Here is a 13,958-nt window from a genome sequence, read left to right on the forward strand (position 1 = left end):
TCCCTGTCCTCTCCTCCCCTGTTCCCCTCTCCTCCCGTGTTCCCCCCTCCTCCTGTTCACTCTCCTCCCTGTTCCACTCTCCTCCCTGTTCACTCTCCTCCCCTGTTCCCTCCTCCCTGTTCCACTCTCCTGCCCTGTTTCCACTCTTCCTCCCCTGTTCCACTCTCCTCCCCTCGTTGTTCCACTCTTCCTCCCTGTTCACTCTCCTCCGTTCCACTCTCCTCCCGTTTCCACTCTCCTTCCTCGCGCCTCCCCTCTCCTCCCCTGTCTCCATCTCTTCCCCTGGTTCTCTCTCCCCTGTTCCCCTCTCCTCCCCTGTCTCTCTTCCTCCCCTGTTCCCCTCTCCTCCCTGTTCTCCCTCTCCTCCCCTTTCCCCGTCTCCCCTGTTCCCCTCCTCCTTCCGCTGTTCCCCTCTCCTCCCTGTTCCCCTTCTTCCTCTCCCTGTTCCCTCTCCTCTCCTGTTCTCCTCTCCTCTCCTGTTCTCTCCCTCTCCTGTCTCCTCTCCTTCCTGTCTCCTCTCCTCCCCTGTTCTCCTCTCCTGTTCTCCTCTCCTCTCCTGTTCTCTTCCCTTCCTGTTCTCTCTCCTCCCCTGTTCTCCTCTCCTGTTCTCCCTCCTGTTCTCCTCTCCTCTCCTGTTCTCCTCTCCTCCCCTGTTCCACTGACCTGTATTATAGGATCTGACCGGTATTATAGCTACTGACCCTGGGTCTGCACCGGTATTATAGCTACCGACCCTGGATCTGACCCGGTATTATGCTACCGACCTGGATCTTGGACCCGGTATTAAGCTACCAGACCCTGGATGCTGACCCGGTATTATAGCTACCGACCCTGGATCTGACCCGGTATTATACGCTACCGACCCTGGATCTGACCACGGTATTTTATAGCTACCGACCCTGGATCTGACCGGTATAATAGCTCCGAGGATTACCCAGGTTATAGCTACCGACGCTTCCACTGAACACACACACCAGAGAGAGAGAGAGGAGAGGGGGGGAGACGCTCACACTGAAACACCACACACAGAGAGAGGGGGAGACGCTCACACTGACACACACACAGAGAGAGAGGGGAGACGCTCACACTGACACACACAGAGAGAGAGAGAGGGGGGGGAGACGCTCACACTGACACACACAGAGAGAGAGGGGGGGGGAGACGCTCACCACTGACACACACACACACAACAGAGAGAGGGGGAGACGCTCACACTGACACACACACACAGAGAGAGGGGGAGACGGCTCACAACTGACACACACACACACAGAGAGAGAGAGGGGGGAGACGCTCACGACACGTGACACACACACAGACAGAGAGTGAGAGTCACACTGACACAACACACACAGGAGAGGGGGGAGACCGCTCACACTGACACACACAGAGGAGAGGGGGGGACGACTCATCACTGACACACACAGAGAGAGAGAGAGGCAGTATGCGAAGAGAGAGAGGGGGGAGACGCTTCACACTGACACACCACACAGAGAGAGAGGGGGGAGACGTCACACTGACACACACACAACAGAGAGAGAGAGAGGGGGAGACGCTCACACTGACACCCACAGAGAGAGAGAGAGAGGGGGAGACGCTCACACTGACAACCACACAGAGAGACGAGAGGGGGGAGACGCTCACACCTGACACACACACACCAGAGGAGAGGGGGGAGACGCTCACACTGACACACAACACAGAGAGAGAGAGGGGGAGACGCTCACACTGGACACACCACACAGAGAGAGAGAGAGAGAGAGGGGGGAGACGCTCACACTGAGACACACACACAGAGAGAGAGAGGGGGAGACGCTCACAACTGACACACACACACAGAGAGAGGGGGGAGACGCTCACACTGACACACACAGAGAGGAGAGAGAAGGGGGAGACGCTCAACTGACACAGCACAGAGAGAGAGAGAGGGGGGGAGACGCTCACACTGACAACACACAGAGGAGAGGGGGGAGAAGCTCACACTGACACACACACAGAGAGAGGGGGAGACGCTCACACAGGAGAGAGGAGGGAGATTCATACAGTGAGAGAGGGAGGATCACCACCAGAGAGAGAGAGGGAAGGATACACACAGAGAAGAGGGGGGATCACCACACACAAGAGAGGAGGGAGGCTGCTAGAGAGGGGCTCGCACAGAAGAGGGAGGCTCGCACAGGAGAGGCGACAGAGGATGTCTCTCGGCGCACAGAGCAAGAGGAGAGGATGGTCTGCGCACAGAATAAGAGACTCGAGGAGAGAGGGCAGTCTCCAACGGGTCTGCACACAGAGAAGAGAGAGTCTCGCACACAAGAGAGCGAGGGAGTCTCGCACACTGAGAGAAGCAGAGGAGTCTCGCACACAGAGAGAAGAGGGAGTCTCGCACACAGAGTAGAGGAGCGGAAGTCGGCACACAGAGAGGAGAGGGAGTTCGCAACCACAGAGAGAGAGAGGGAGTCTCGCACACACAGGAGACGAGAAGCCGCAAAGAGAGAGAGAGGGATCTCACAGAAAGGCGAGTTCAACACAGAGGAGAGCGAGGGAGTCTCGCACCACAGAGAGAGAGAGGGAGTCTCGCCACAGAGAGAGAGAGAGAGGGTCTCGCACAAGAGAGAGAGGGGGGAGTCTCCACACAGAGAAGAGGGGGGGAGTCTCGCAACACACAGCAGAGAGAGAGGGGGGAGTTATCGCACACACAGAGAGAGGAGGAGGCTCGCAGGAGGGCGAGCAGGGAGGCTCGCACGGATGGGAGAGGGAGCTCGCACACAGAAGGGAGGGAGGCTCGCACACAGAGAAGGGAGGAGGCTCGCCACACAGAGAGGGGGCTAAAGAGGGGAAGGCTCGCACAGAGGAAGGGAGGGAGGCTCGGCACAGAGAGAGAGGAGAGGGAGGCTCGCACAGAGGGAGAGAGAGGGAGGCTACGCCACAGACGGAGAGAGAGGTATCTCTCGCACAGAAGGGAAAGAGAGAGGGAGGCTCGCACACAGAGAGAGGGAGTTCTCGCAGAGAGAGAGGAGGGAGTGTCGCACACAGAGAGGGGAGGGAGGCTCGCACAACAGAGAGCTCGCCCACAAGAGGAGGGAGGTCGCACACAGAGAGGGAGGGGGCCTCCGCACACAGAAGGGAGGAAAGAGGGAGGCTCAGCACAGAGAGAGAGGGGGGAAAGAGGGAGGCTCGCACAGAGAAAGAGGGAGGGAGGGCTCGCACAGAGGGAGAAGAGAGGGAGCTCGCACAGCAGGGAGACGATGAGGGAGGCTTGCGCACAGAGGTGAGAGAGAGGTTTCATGCCTCGCACACAGAGGGAGGAGTCTCGCAGAGAAGAGAGGAGGGAGTACTCGCAGAGAGAGGGAGGAGAGATGTCGCACACAGAGGGGGAGGCTCGCAACACAGAAGAGGCTCGCACAACAGAGGTGGAGGAGGGAGCTCGCACACAGAGGAGAGGGAGGCTCGAACACACAGCAGGCGAGAGGGGAGGCTCGACACAAGAGGAGAGGGAGCGCTCGCACACAGAGGGAGAGGGAGAGAGGAAGGGCTCGCACAGAGAGCAGGGGAGGCTCGCACAAGAGAGAGGCTCGCACAGAAGAGAGAGAGCACGGAGAGAGAAAGGAGGGAGGCTCGGCACACAGCAGAGAAAGAGGGAGGCTCGCACAGACCGAAGAGAAAGAGGGAGGCTCGCACAGAGGAGAGAGGAAAGGCAGGCTCGCACAGATGGAGAGGAAGGGCAGGCTCGCACAGAGGGAGAGAGGCAGGCTCGCAGGACATCGCACACAGAGGGAGAGGTGGGAGAGGCAGGCTCGCACACAGAGAGGAGGCAGGCTCGCACCACAGAGAGGGAGGCGGCTCGCACACAGAGAGGGAGGCAGGCTCGCACACAGAGAGGGAGGCAGGCTCGCAAACAGAGAGGGAGGCAGGCTCGCACACAGAGAGGGGCAGGCTCGCACACAGAGAGGGAGGCAGCGCCGCACACAGAGAGGGAGGCAGGCTCGCACAGCAGGGGGAGGCAGGCTCGGCACACAGAGAGGAGGCAGGCTCGCACACAGAGTAGGGAGGCAGGCTCGCACACAGAAGAGACGCAGGTCGAGAGGAGCAGGCTCGCACACAGAGGGGAGCGGCAGGCCTCGCACACAGAGAGGGAGGCAGGCTCGCACACAGAGAAGGGAGGCCAGGCTCGCACACAGAGAGGGACGGCAAGGGCTCGCACACAGAGAGGGAGGCAGGCTCGCACACAGAGAGTGGGAGGCAGGCTCGCACACAGAGAGAGAGGGAGGAGGCTCGCACACAGAGAGGGAGGCAGGCTCGCACAGACAGAGAGGAGAGGGAGGCTCGCACGACGGAGAGAGAGGAGCTCGACGGACGGAGAGAGAGGGGAGGCTCGCACGGCGGAGAGAGAGGGGCTCGAACACACACGGGAGAGGGAGGCAGGCTCGCACAGACGGAGAGAAAGAGGGAGGCTCGCACAGACGGAGAGAAAGAGGGAGCGCTCGCACAGACGGAGAGAAAGAGGAGGCTCGCACAGACGGAGAGAAAGGGGAGGCTCGCACACAGAGAGAGAGAGAGAGGCTCGCTCGGAGAGAGAGGGGAGGCTCGCTCGGAGAGAGAGGGAGGGAGGCTCCACACAGAGAGAGGAGGAGGCTCGCCACAGACGGAGAGAAAGAGGAGGCTCGCACACAGAGAGAGAGAGAGCAGGCTCGCTCGGAGAGAGAGGCTCGCTCGGAGAGAGAGGGGGAGGCTCGCTCGGAGAGAGAGGGAGGGAGGCTCGCACACAGAGAGAGGGAGGGAGGCTCGCACAGAGAGGGAGTGGAGGCTCGCACAGAGAGAGAGGAGGCTCGCACAGAGAGAGAGGAGCTCGCGCAAGAGAGAGAGAGGGAGGAGGGAGAGGAGGGAGATAGAGAGGGGCTCGCACAGAGGGAGAGAAAGAGAGGGAGGTCGCACAGAGGAAGAGAGACAGAAGGAGAGAGAGAGAGAGGGAGGCTCGCACAGGAGAGAGAGGGAGGCTCGCACAGAGGGAGAGAGAATAGAGGAGGGAGGCCTCACACAGAGAGAGAGCGAGAGAGAGGAGAGAGAGGGAGGACTTGCACATAGATGAGACAGACGGGAGCGCATCACACACAGAGAGAGGGAGGGGTAGAAAAATGAGCACACAGTGAGAGTGGAGGGGAGAGGGAGAGGCTCACAGCTACACACAGAGAAGAGGGAGAGGCTCACAGCGACAGAACGAGAAAGGAGGAGAGACTCACAGCTACACACAGAGAAAGAAGGAAGAGGCTCACAGCTACCGCAGAAGGAAGAGGGAGAGGACTCACAGCTTACAGACCGAGAAGAGGGAGAGGCTCACAGCTACAGACACGAGAAAGAGGGAGAGGCTCACCGCTACAGACAGAGAAAGAGGGAGAGGCTCACAGCTACACGCCCAGAGAAAGAGGAGAGGCTCACAGCTAAACGCAGAGAAAAGAGGGAGAGGTCATCCGCTACAGAGAAAGAGGGAGAGGCTCACAGCTACAGACAGAGAAAGAGGGAGAGGCTCACAGCTACACACAGAGAAAGAGGGAGAGGCTCACAGCTACACACAGTCACTTTAGTGTCATTCTCATTAACACAAGAATCACATCCCTGCTTAAGTTGGCACTGTGCTACATCAGGCAGACACACACACATTAGTCTCCTCTGACTGCAGACCGATAAAGCCTTCTGTGTATGCCAAGCCCACAGACACATACACACTGCCCCACAGAGCACATCACTAAATCACAGCCTGGATTACTTCTCCCTTAGTGGCAGTCAGGCCAAGGTTACAAATCCCCCTTCCTGCTGTTTCGCTGGGGGGATTACCCAGATCACCCTGGGGCAGAGATCAGGGCGATGAGTCTTAAACGAGTCTTGGTTTTCCCATCAGTCACTTCATCACGCCTGTCAGTGTGGGAGGTTTGGATTTATTTTCTGAGCAAGGTCAAAGCACTACCAGTGTACATACCATAGCCTACCACAATCCACCAAAGACAATACATCAACACAACACAGACTTATCTAGGCTTTGCCCTCAGAACCCAATCCCCCTGTGTGTGTGATACTCTGTTGTTGACACACAAGGTGACACTGCAGATACACTGACAGCAACATGAGCACAGCTGCTCTGGTACCACCATTCAGGAAGGTGTGTGTGTGGGGGGGTCATCTCCAGGAGGTCATTGGGATCACTGTACAACCTATTTTTTCTGACTAAAACTATGACAAAAACAAGATGAGATGCCCTTGGAAAAAATGATACCCATTACAAATTACTATTCATTTTAGTCAATGAAAATGTCACGAAGGGAGAATACCATATGAGACTAATGGACAGTTCATTTGACATGAAGCTCCCTTTTCATTTCATGCAGAATATTTCATGCAATCCTCTCGTTGGTCTGATTGAGCTGTTCCGCCTGTCTCTCCTGCACAGTTCCCAGGAGGTCACTTCAGTCACTTGTCAATCTTTTGAACTGATGTGAAGCCAGGACCCTTCACTTCTAACTAACCTCAACTAGAAACAGTGTTTACCCTCTCTCTTTCTGTCATGGAGGATATTTCTGCTTTGATCACACCAGAAGCTGTGTGTTATTCATTCATCTGTGTTGCCTCTCTCTCTCTATGCCTTTCTTCCTATGGGGAAAACGATAGCTATACTAGGAGTACAGTAATACTTCTGGGATTTCTGGAAACGCTTACCCCACCCCCCCCTAACGTGTATGATGGGAAGAAAATCTGAATTGTTAATTGTTTAACCTGTAGCCAAGGCTTTATAGCCTGTGTGGTTAATTGTGGCTGGCGTTGGTTACAATCTGCCACAATATCAATGTTGCCAGGTAATTTTTACGAGGCCAAGTTGGACTATCTGAATGTGAACGTGATGGAAGTTAGAGGTTGCCTAAATATTCATTAGTTAATAGGAAAAACATGCACTGATTTTATGTGACTAAAATGTCTTTGACTAAAACTAGACAACATTTCTCCAGAGTTTTAGTCGACTGATAATAACTAAAACTAATGAAGGATGAAATGACTAAAATGTGACAAAGACTAAAAGGTATTTAAAGACTAAAACGAATAGCTGCCAAAATGAACCCTGATTGGGATGTGTTGAGCCAGGGCGCGTTGACATTAAACCCTCAGAGTGAGACGCTGGAGCCTCAGCATGCACACCTGCACTGTGATATAATATTGATGAGATTGCCAGGGTTTTCTTTTACCCTGTTAGGAGAGCTCAAAGAAACGTAGCAGATAGATCAGACATCACTCTAGCAGTAGAAATAGAATAATAAGAATCCATAATTATCATGTTATAATAATCCCATAAATCCATAATCCTGGGCAGAAATCCTATCAGATGCTCAGGCTTAACTTGACCGTGTAAATCATGCATGGAATATTAATGTAGTTAAGATTCCGGCCTTTGTGGGTCGATCAGTGATCACACAACACTGAAAGAGTAGACACTGTATGTCTCTCTGGGTGTGTTCATGTGTATGACATGAAGGTAGGTACTTACACACTGATGAATGCTCTTGAAGTTTTACTGCACATACTCCAGGTGTACTCATCAGTGTGCAGGTACCTATCTTTATTTGGGTCACTGGGTGTGTACGTTACTGTGTACGTTACTGTGTACGTTACTGTGTACGTTACTGTGTACGTTACTGTGTACGTTACTGTGTACGTTACTGTGTACGTTACTGCGTACGTTACTGCGTACGTTACTGCGTACGTTACTGCGTACGTTACTGCGTACGTTACTGTGTACGTTACTGTGTACGTTACTGCGTACGTTACTGCGTACGTTACTGCGTACGTTACTATGTACGTTACTGTGTATTCCTCAGGGCCGAGTGGAGGTGGAGGCTGGAAACGAGAACATGAAGTTTGAGACAGGACCCTTCTCATACTATGGAGTCATGGCACTTAGCACAGCATCACTGGGTGAGCACACACACACACACACACGTAGTGTACTGTATACAGTATATGATCAGACAAAAGACAAGCAATGCACACATACAAACTGTCAAGACAAACACAAAACCTCTCTCTCTCTAACTTTCTCTCTTAACTTTCTCTGTCAAACACAGTGGCAGGAACACAAACAATAAACTTGGTTCACAGTATTTCTGTTTTTCTAGTGTGGTTATGTTTTATTTCTGAAACACCAGCTTCACTGACCAACATCCATAAATGTTCAACTCCAACACACACACACACCAGAGTAGATAGTGCTGCTACTAGCACTGTCCACAGCTCACAATGAGGTGTGTGTGTGTTGGCAAAACTCCCAATGAGGTGTGTGTGTGTTGGCAAATCTCCCAATGAGGTGTGTGTGTGTTGGCAAAACTCCCAATGAGGTGTGTGTGTTGGCAAAACTCACAATGAGGTGTGTGTGTGTTGGCAAAACTCACAATGAGGTGTGTGTGTGTTGGCAAATCTCCCAATGAGGTGTGTGTGTGTTGGCAAAACTCCCAATGAGGTGTGTGTGTGTTGGCAAAACTCCCAATGAGGTGTGTGTGTGTTGGCAAAACTCCCAATGAGGTGTGTGTGTGTGTTGGCAAAACTCACATGCAGCCCCACAGGAGGCTGCTGAGGGGAGGACAGCTCATAATAATATCCAGAACTGTGCGAATGGAATGGTATCAAACAGCTGGAAACCATGTGATCCCATACCACTGATCCCGCTACAGTCATTACCACGAGTCCATTCTGCCACCAGCCCCCTGTGGTGTGTGTGTAATCACCTATGTCTTAGGAGATCCAACAGAAGACAGAAATGTGATCTACAGATGATGTATTAAACAGGTAGAAGGAAACACACACCATTGTCACCCTTAAAGGAGGAGGGGAAGGTGTTTATGTGCCAATGACTAGGGTGGGGTGTGTGTGTGTGAGAGGACTTAGTTGGCAGGAAGGTGATGATGCCACAGGGCTGGAACTGTGATACCAACTATGGGTAGTATCGGAACTTAACGTGTGACACACAATCCCTGATACAGAGAGCAGTGTTTAGTCCCACATGAGCTGGAGTTGTTGAAATAGGAGATAAATGTATCTTGGAAACCAGATCTCTTTATAAACACTGCTTCCACCTAGTGGTCAGATACCAGTATGACCAGCAGCCTCCCTTAAAGATTTGACAATATAATCAGTGTACTGAGAGTCATAAAATGGAATTAAGTTAGGCTTTCTATGCTGTCAGTAGTGTAACTAGTCCTGTAGATGGCGCTACACATTCAGACATTAGCAGAGTAGGTTCTGGTTGTCGAAAGCCTTTTAAAGTTAAACCCAAATATTACTGTTACAGGACAAACGGGTTCTCTCTCCCTCTGTCTGTCTAATATCTCTCTCTCCCTCTGTCTGTCTAATATCTCTCTCTCCCTCTGTCTGTCTAATATCTCTCTCTCCCTTCTCCCTCTGTCTTGTCTAATACTCTCCTTTGTTATCCTCTCTTCTTTGTCGGTCTTCTCCTCCTCTGTCTGTTTATATTCCTCCTTTCTTTAATATCTCTCTTCTCCCCCTCTGTTGTCTAATATCTCTCTCCCCTCTGTCCTGTCTTCTAATATACTCTTTTTCCCTCTGTCCTGTCAACTATTCTTCGTTTCTCCCTCTGGTCTGGTCCTAATTCTCTCTCTCCCCTGTCGTCTGTCTAATACTCTCTCTCCCCTCTGTTGTCTAATATCTCTCTCTCCCTCTGGTCTGTCTAATATCTTCTCTCTCCCTCTGTCTGTTAATATCTCTCTCTCCTCTGTCTGTCTAATATTCTTCTCTCCCTCTGCGTCTAATATTCTCTCTCCCTCTGTCTGTCTAATATCTCTCTCTCCCTCTGTCTGTCTAATATCTCTCTCTCCCTCTGTCTGTCTAATCTCTCTCTTCTCCCTCTGTCTTGTCTAATATCTCTTCTCTCCCTCTGTCTGTCTAATATCTCTTCTCCCTTCTGTCTGTCTAATATCTCTCTCTCCCTCTGTCTGTCTAATTATCTCTCTCCCTCTGTCTGTCTAATATCTCTCTTCCCTCTGTCTGTCTATCTCTCTCTCCCTCTGTTTCTGGTCTTTTAATTATTCCCCTCTCTCTCCCTCTGTCTGTCTAATATCTCTCTCTCCCTCTGTCTGTCTAATATCTCTCTCTCCCTCTGTCTGCTAATATCTCTCTCTCCCTCTGTCTGTCAATATCCTCTCTCCCTCTGTCTGTCTAAATATCTCTCTTCTCCCTGTCTGTTAATATCTCTCTCCCTCTGTCTGTCTAATATCTCTCTCTCCTCTGTCTGTCTAATATCTCTCTCTCCCTCTGTTCTGTCTAATATCTCTCTCCCCCTCTGTCTGTCTAATATCCTCTCTCTCCCTCTGTCTGTCTATATATCTCTCTCCTCTGTCTGTCTAATATCTCTCTCCCTCTGTCGTCTAATATCCTCTCTCCCTCTGTCTGTCTAATATCTCTCTCTCCCTCTGTCTGTCTAATATCTCTCTCTCTCTGTCTGTTCTAATATTCTCTCTTTCCCTCTGTCTGTCTAATAATCTCTCTCTTCCCTCGGTCTGTCTTAATATCTCCTCTCTATGTCTGTCTAATATCTCTCTCTCCCTCTGTCTGTCTAATATCTCTCTCTCCCTCTGTCTGTCTAATATCTCTCTCTCCCTCTGTCTCTGTCTAATATCTCTCTGTAATCGTGTTCTCTGTGTATAATGTGTATGCATGTGCTATATGCTGTGTGCTGTACTGCTGCCTACATGTCAAACTGTGTCCAACTCACATCAGTGTCTGATGTCACTCAGTTAAGCCCCTACCATTGGTCTGTCTGCCTCCAATCTGACAGCAGGCCTTCGTTGACCTTTGAAAATGATGAGTCACTCAGGGCGAAGCTGATATTGCACCCTATCCTCAATGTAGTGCACAAATTTAGGCCGGAGCCCTATGTGGCTAACCCTGGCCAAAGTAGGGTTAACTATAGTATTCCCTACTATAGTAGGGAATAGGGTGCCATTTTAGACACAGACTTAATGTATTGTTCACTAAATGTATGTGATGTATAGAGGTGATCATGTCAAAGTGCTCTGTGAAGGAGAAAGGTTTGTGTGTCTTCAGGTCAGTCTGGGCGAGAGAGGCAGATTTAACTCCTACAGTGCTGTTACTGCCTACCGATGAGTAAACGAGAGCATCTCTCTCTCCCCCCCTTCTGCCCACCCCTCTCTCAGCCGTCACTCCCCCTCTCTCCCCCTCAGTGGCGTCCCCCCCTCCACGACGCCTCTCCCTTAAGAGATTCTCTCTGTTCTCTCGCTTTCCAGGTAAAGAACCAACCACCCTAAGGGGCGGGTAACATGGGGGAGGGGTCAGTTTATATGCCAAAATCACATTTAAGTTTCCCTCCCATCATCCTCTTCTTCAGAGCCCTATTCCAGCAAGTACAACCTGATAGACAAACAGCGTGGAGATCCTATACTTTACATACAGGGGCAGTTAAACTAATTGCCTGTTGTTTTTTTGTTTTAAGTAGAGTAAAACACTAAAACATTTTAACTCCCAAACGACTCTTAACTCCCAAGATCTATTCCTTCTCTGCTGGTTTTATTCCCTCTGGAAACCAGGAGTTACAAAGGTTTAGTAATCTAATCAGGCCCTCAAACCTCTAATGCTTTTCTCCAGAGCTTGATAGCAGACTCACAGTAGCCTGGTCAAACCAGACTGAACGCTGCAAAAAATATACAAATTGTCTAAACATTGAATGGCGGTCGAGATAACAGTCAGCAGCACTAATGCTAGTTAATAACTCTATTTCAGCATAACTCATATCTACGCTCCACTACACTCTCAGTGGAGTGGGATGGTATTGAATTATTCATGGTTTGGTGGACAAGCCGCTCCTCTGCAGTCATCTCTCACTAGGAGTGACTGAGTGATGTGGTGCAGTTCTTACTCTGCCCGGTAATTGCGGATGCTGACAGCTGAGCCCTATACAGTATGTGATGCTAACAGACCGTGTGCCACATCAGGTCACATTAGTGGGTTTGTCCCCAGTCAGCAGGACAGAGCAGAGGAGCCTGGGACAACATTACTCAGTTTAGTACCGTTGACGGGTCCTATTCCAATAAGGTTAGGATTTACAAGTTATATATTATGCATCTTTCCTTTCTTCCTTGGTTTCTTCCTTGGAATAATAGCTTATCTACTTTCCTCAGTAGTGGTTTCACCAACCTTATGTTAGATCAGTAACGTGGAAGGGAGGAAGTGTGGAAGATAGGACAGTAGGAAGGAAGTGTGGAAGGGAGGACAGTAGGGAGGAAGTATGGAAGGGAGGGCAGTAGGGAGGAAGTATGGAAGGTAGGGCAGTAGGGAGGAAGTATGGAAGGGAGGACAGTAGGAAGGTAGGACAGTAGGGAGGAAGTATGGAAGATAGGGCAGTAGGGAGGAAGTGTGGAAGATAGGACAGTAGGAAGGAAGTGTGGAAGGTAGGACAGTAGGGAGGAAGTAGGGAAGGTAGGGCAGTAGGGAGGAAGTATGGAAGTTAGGGCAGTAGGAAGGAAGTGTGGAAGATAGGACAGTAGGGAGGAAGTATGGAAGGTAGGACAGTAGGGAGGAAGTATGGAAGGTAGGGCAGTAGNGGTAGGACAGTAGGGAGGAAGTATGGAAGGTAGGGCAGTAGGGAGGAAGTATGGAAGGTAGGGCAGTAGGAAGGAAGTGTGGAAGATAGGACAGTAGGGAGGAAGTAGGGAAGGTAGGACAGTAGGGAGGAAGTAGGGAAGATAGGGCAGTAGGGAGGAAGTGTGGAAGGAAGGGCAGTAGGGAGGAAGTATGGAAGGAAGGGCAGTAGGGAGGAAGTATGGAAGGTAGGGCAGTAGGGAGGAAGTATGGAAGGTAGGGCAGTAGGGAGGAAGTATGGAAGGAACGGCAGTATGGAAGGTAGGGCAGTAGGGAGGAAGTATGGAAGGAAGGGCAGTAGGAAGTAGGTGTGGAAGATAGGACAGTAGGGAGGAAAAGTATTTTCATGCATTTGGAGCAGGGTCAGGGACTTGAGTGATGAGTGATACCAATTTCTTTGGACCTTTGGAACTGCTGGACTACACAGTACAGATTGAGGAAAAGGAAGGAGGATGGAAGGAACTTGCTGGATGGGGCTCTAGGTGGAGCCACTGCTCCACTGCACTACCTCTCATCTCTGACCTTTAACCCCTGACCCCTTCTACCTAGTTGCCTTAACCACTGGTCTAGGTTCAGATGTTTTCTCATTGACCTACTGGTTACATTTTGGGTAATCTGATCCTAGATCTGTGGTTAAAGGCCATCTTCTACCTTGCGCCACTACTACCTGATCCTGTCACTAGCATTGAATTAGAGTTCTATGATCACTGCTCTACTTCTGACCCTCCCTACTTCCTATAACTAATAGTTCCCTAGACCATTCCCCTAGGCACTTGTGTAGATCTAAAAAGAGTAGATGGGTACAGGCAATACGAGGCCAGTTTGACCCAGTCTACCCAAAGACAAGGTGGGCCTATCCAATGTTTTCAGAAGTGTGCCTAGAAGGAACGAGCTACACACTCCTTCACCCCACCTCCCCTAACCAACACACATACACTCATAATGTCCAGACCCCTTCCCCCTCCCGCCAAGCCAATCAGAGCCTCGTTTGCATGGCAGGCAGATCCCAGGGCCATGAAAACTCAAGGAGATCAAACGCCACAGAATGCTGGTTGTTGATTGGTAGCCATGATGCCATCACCCTTGGTCCTGGCTGTTGATTGGTCCCCATCACTCCCGATCCGTATATAACCACTTCCTCCTCTAATCATCAGTCAATCATACCCAACCTGTGTCTTTGTGTTTCCTTATGTTTGTGTTGCATATATATACAGTGGGGCAAAAAAGTATTTAGTCAGCCACCAATTGTGCAAGTTCTCCCACTTAAAAAGATGATAGAGGCCTGTCATTTTCATCATAGGTACACTTCAACTATG

The 13,958-nt window shown here is 51.0% G+C and overlaps 1 protein-coding gene across 1 annotated transcript in view; it reads left to right on the forward strand.

Moving 5' to 3' along the window:
• The window catches only part of LOC111961845 (uncharacterized), a 56,404-nt gene that overhangs the window by 15,717 nt on the left and 26,729 nt on the right, over positions 1-13,958 (forward strand). The window contains exons 5-6 of the mRNA XM_023984429.2: positions 7,854-8,034; positions 11,157-11,319. Coding sequence (XP_023840197.2) covers positions 7,854-8,034; positions 11,157-11,319 — 344 coding nt within the window. The remainder of the gene's footprint in view (positions 1-7,853; positions 8,035-11,156; positions 11,320-13,958) is intronic.

Source organism: Salvelinus sp. IW2-2015, linkage group LG4q.1:29 (assembly GCF_002910315.2).
Source record: "Salvelinus sp. IW2-2015 linkage group LG4q.1:29, ASM291031v2, whole genome shotgun sequence".
NCBI lineage: Eukaryota > Metazoa > Chordata > Actinopteri > Salmoniformes > Salmonidae > Salvelinus > Salvelinus sp. IW2-2015.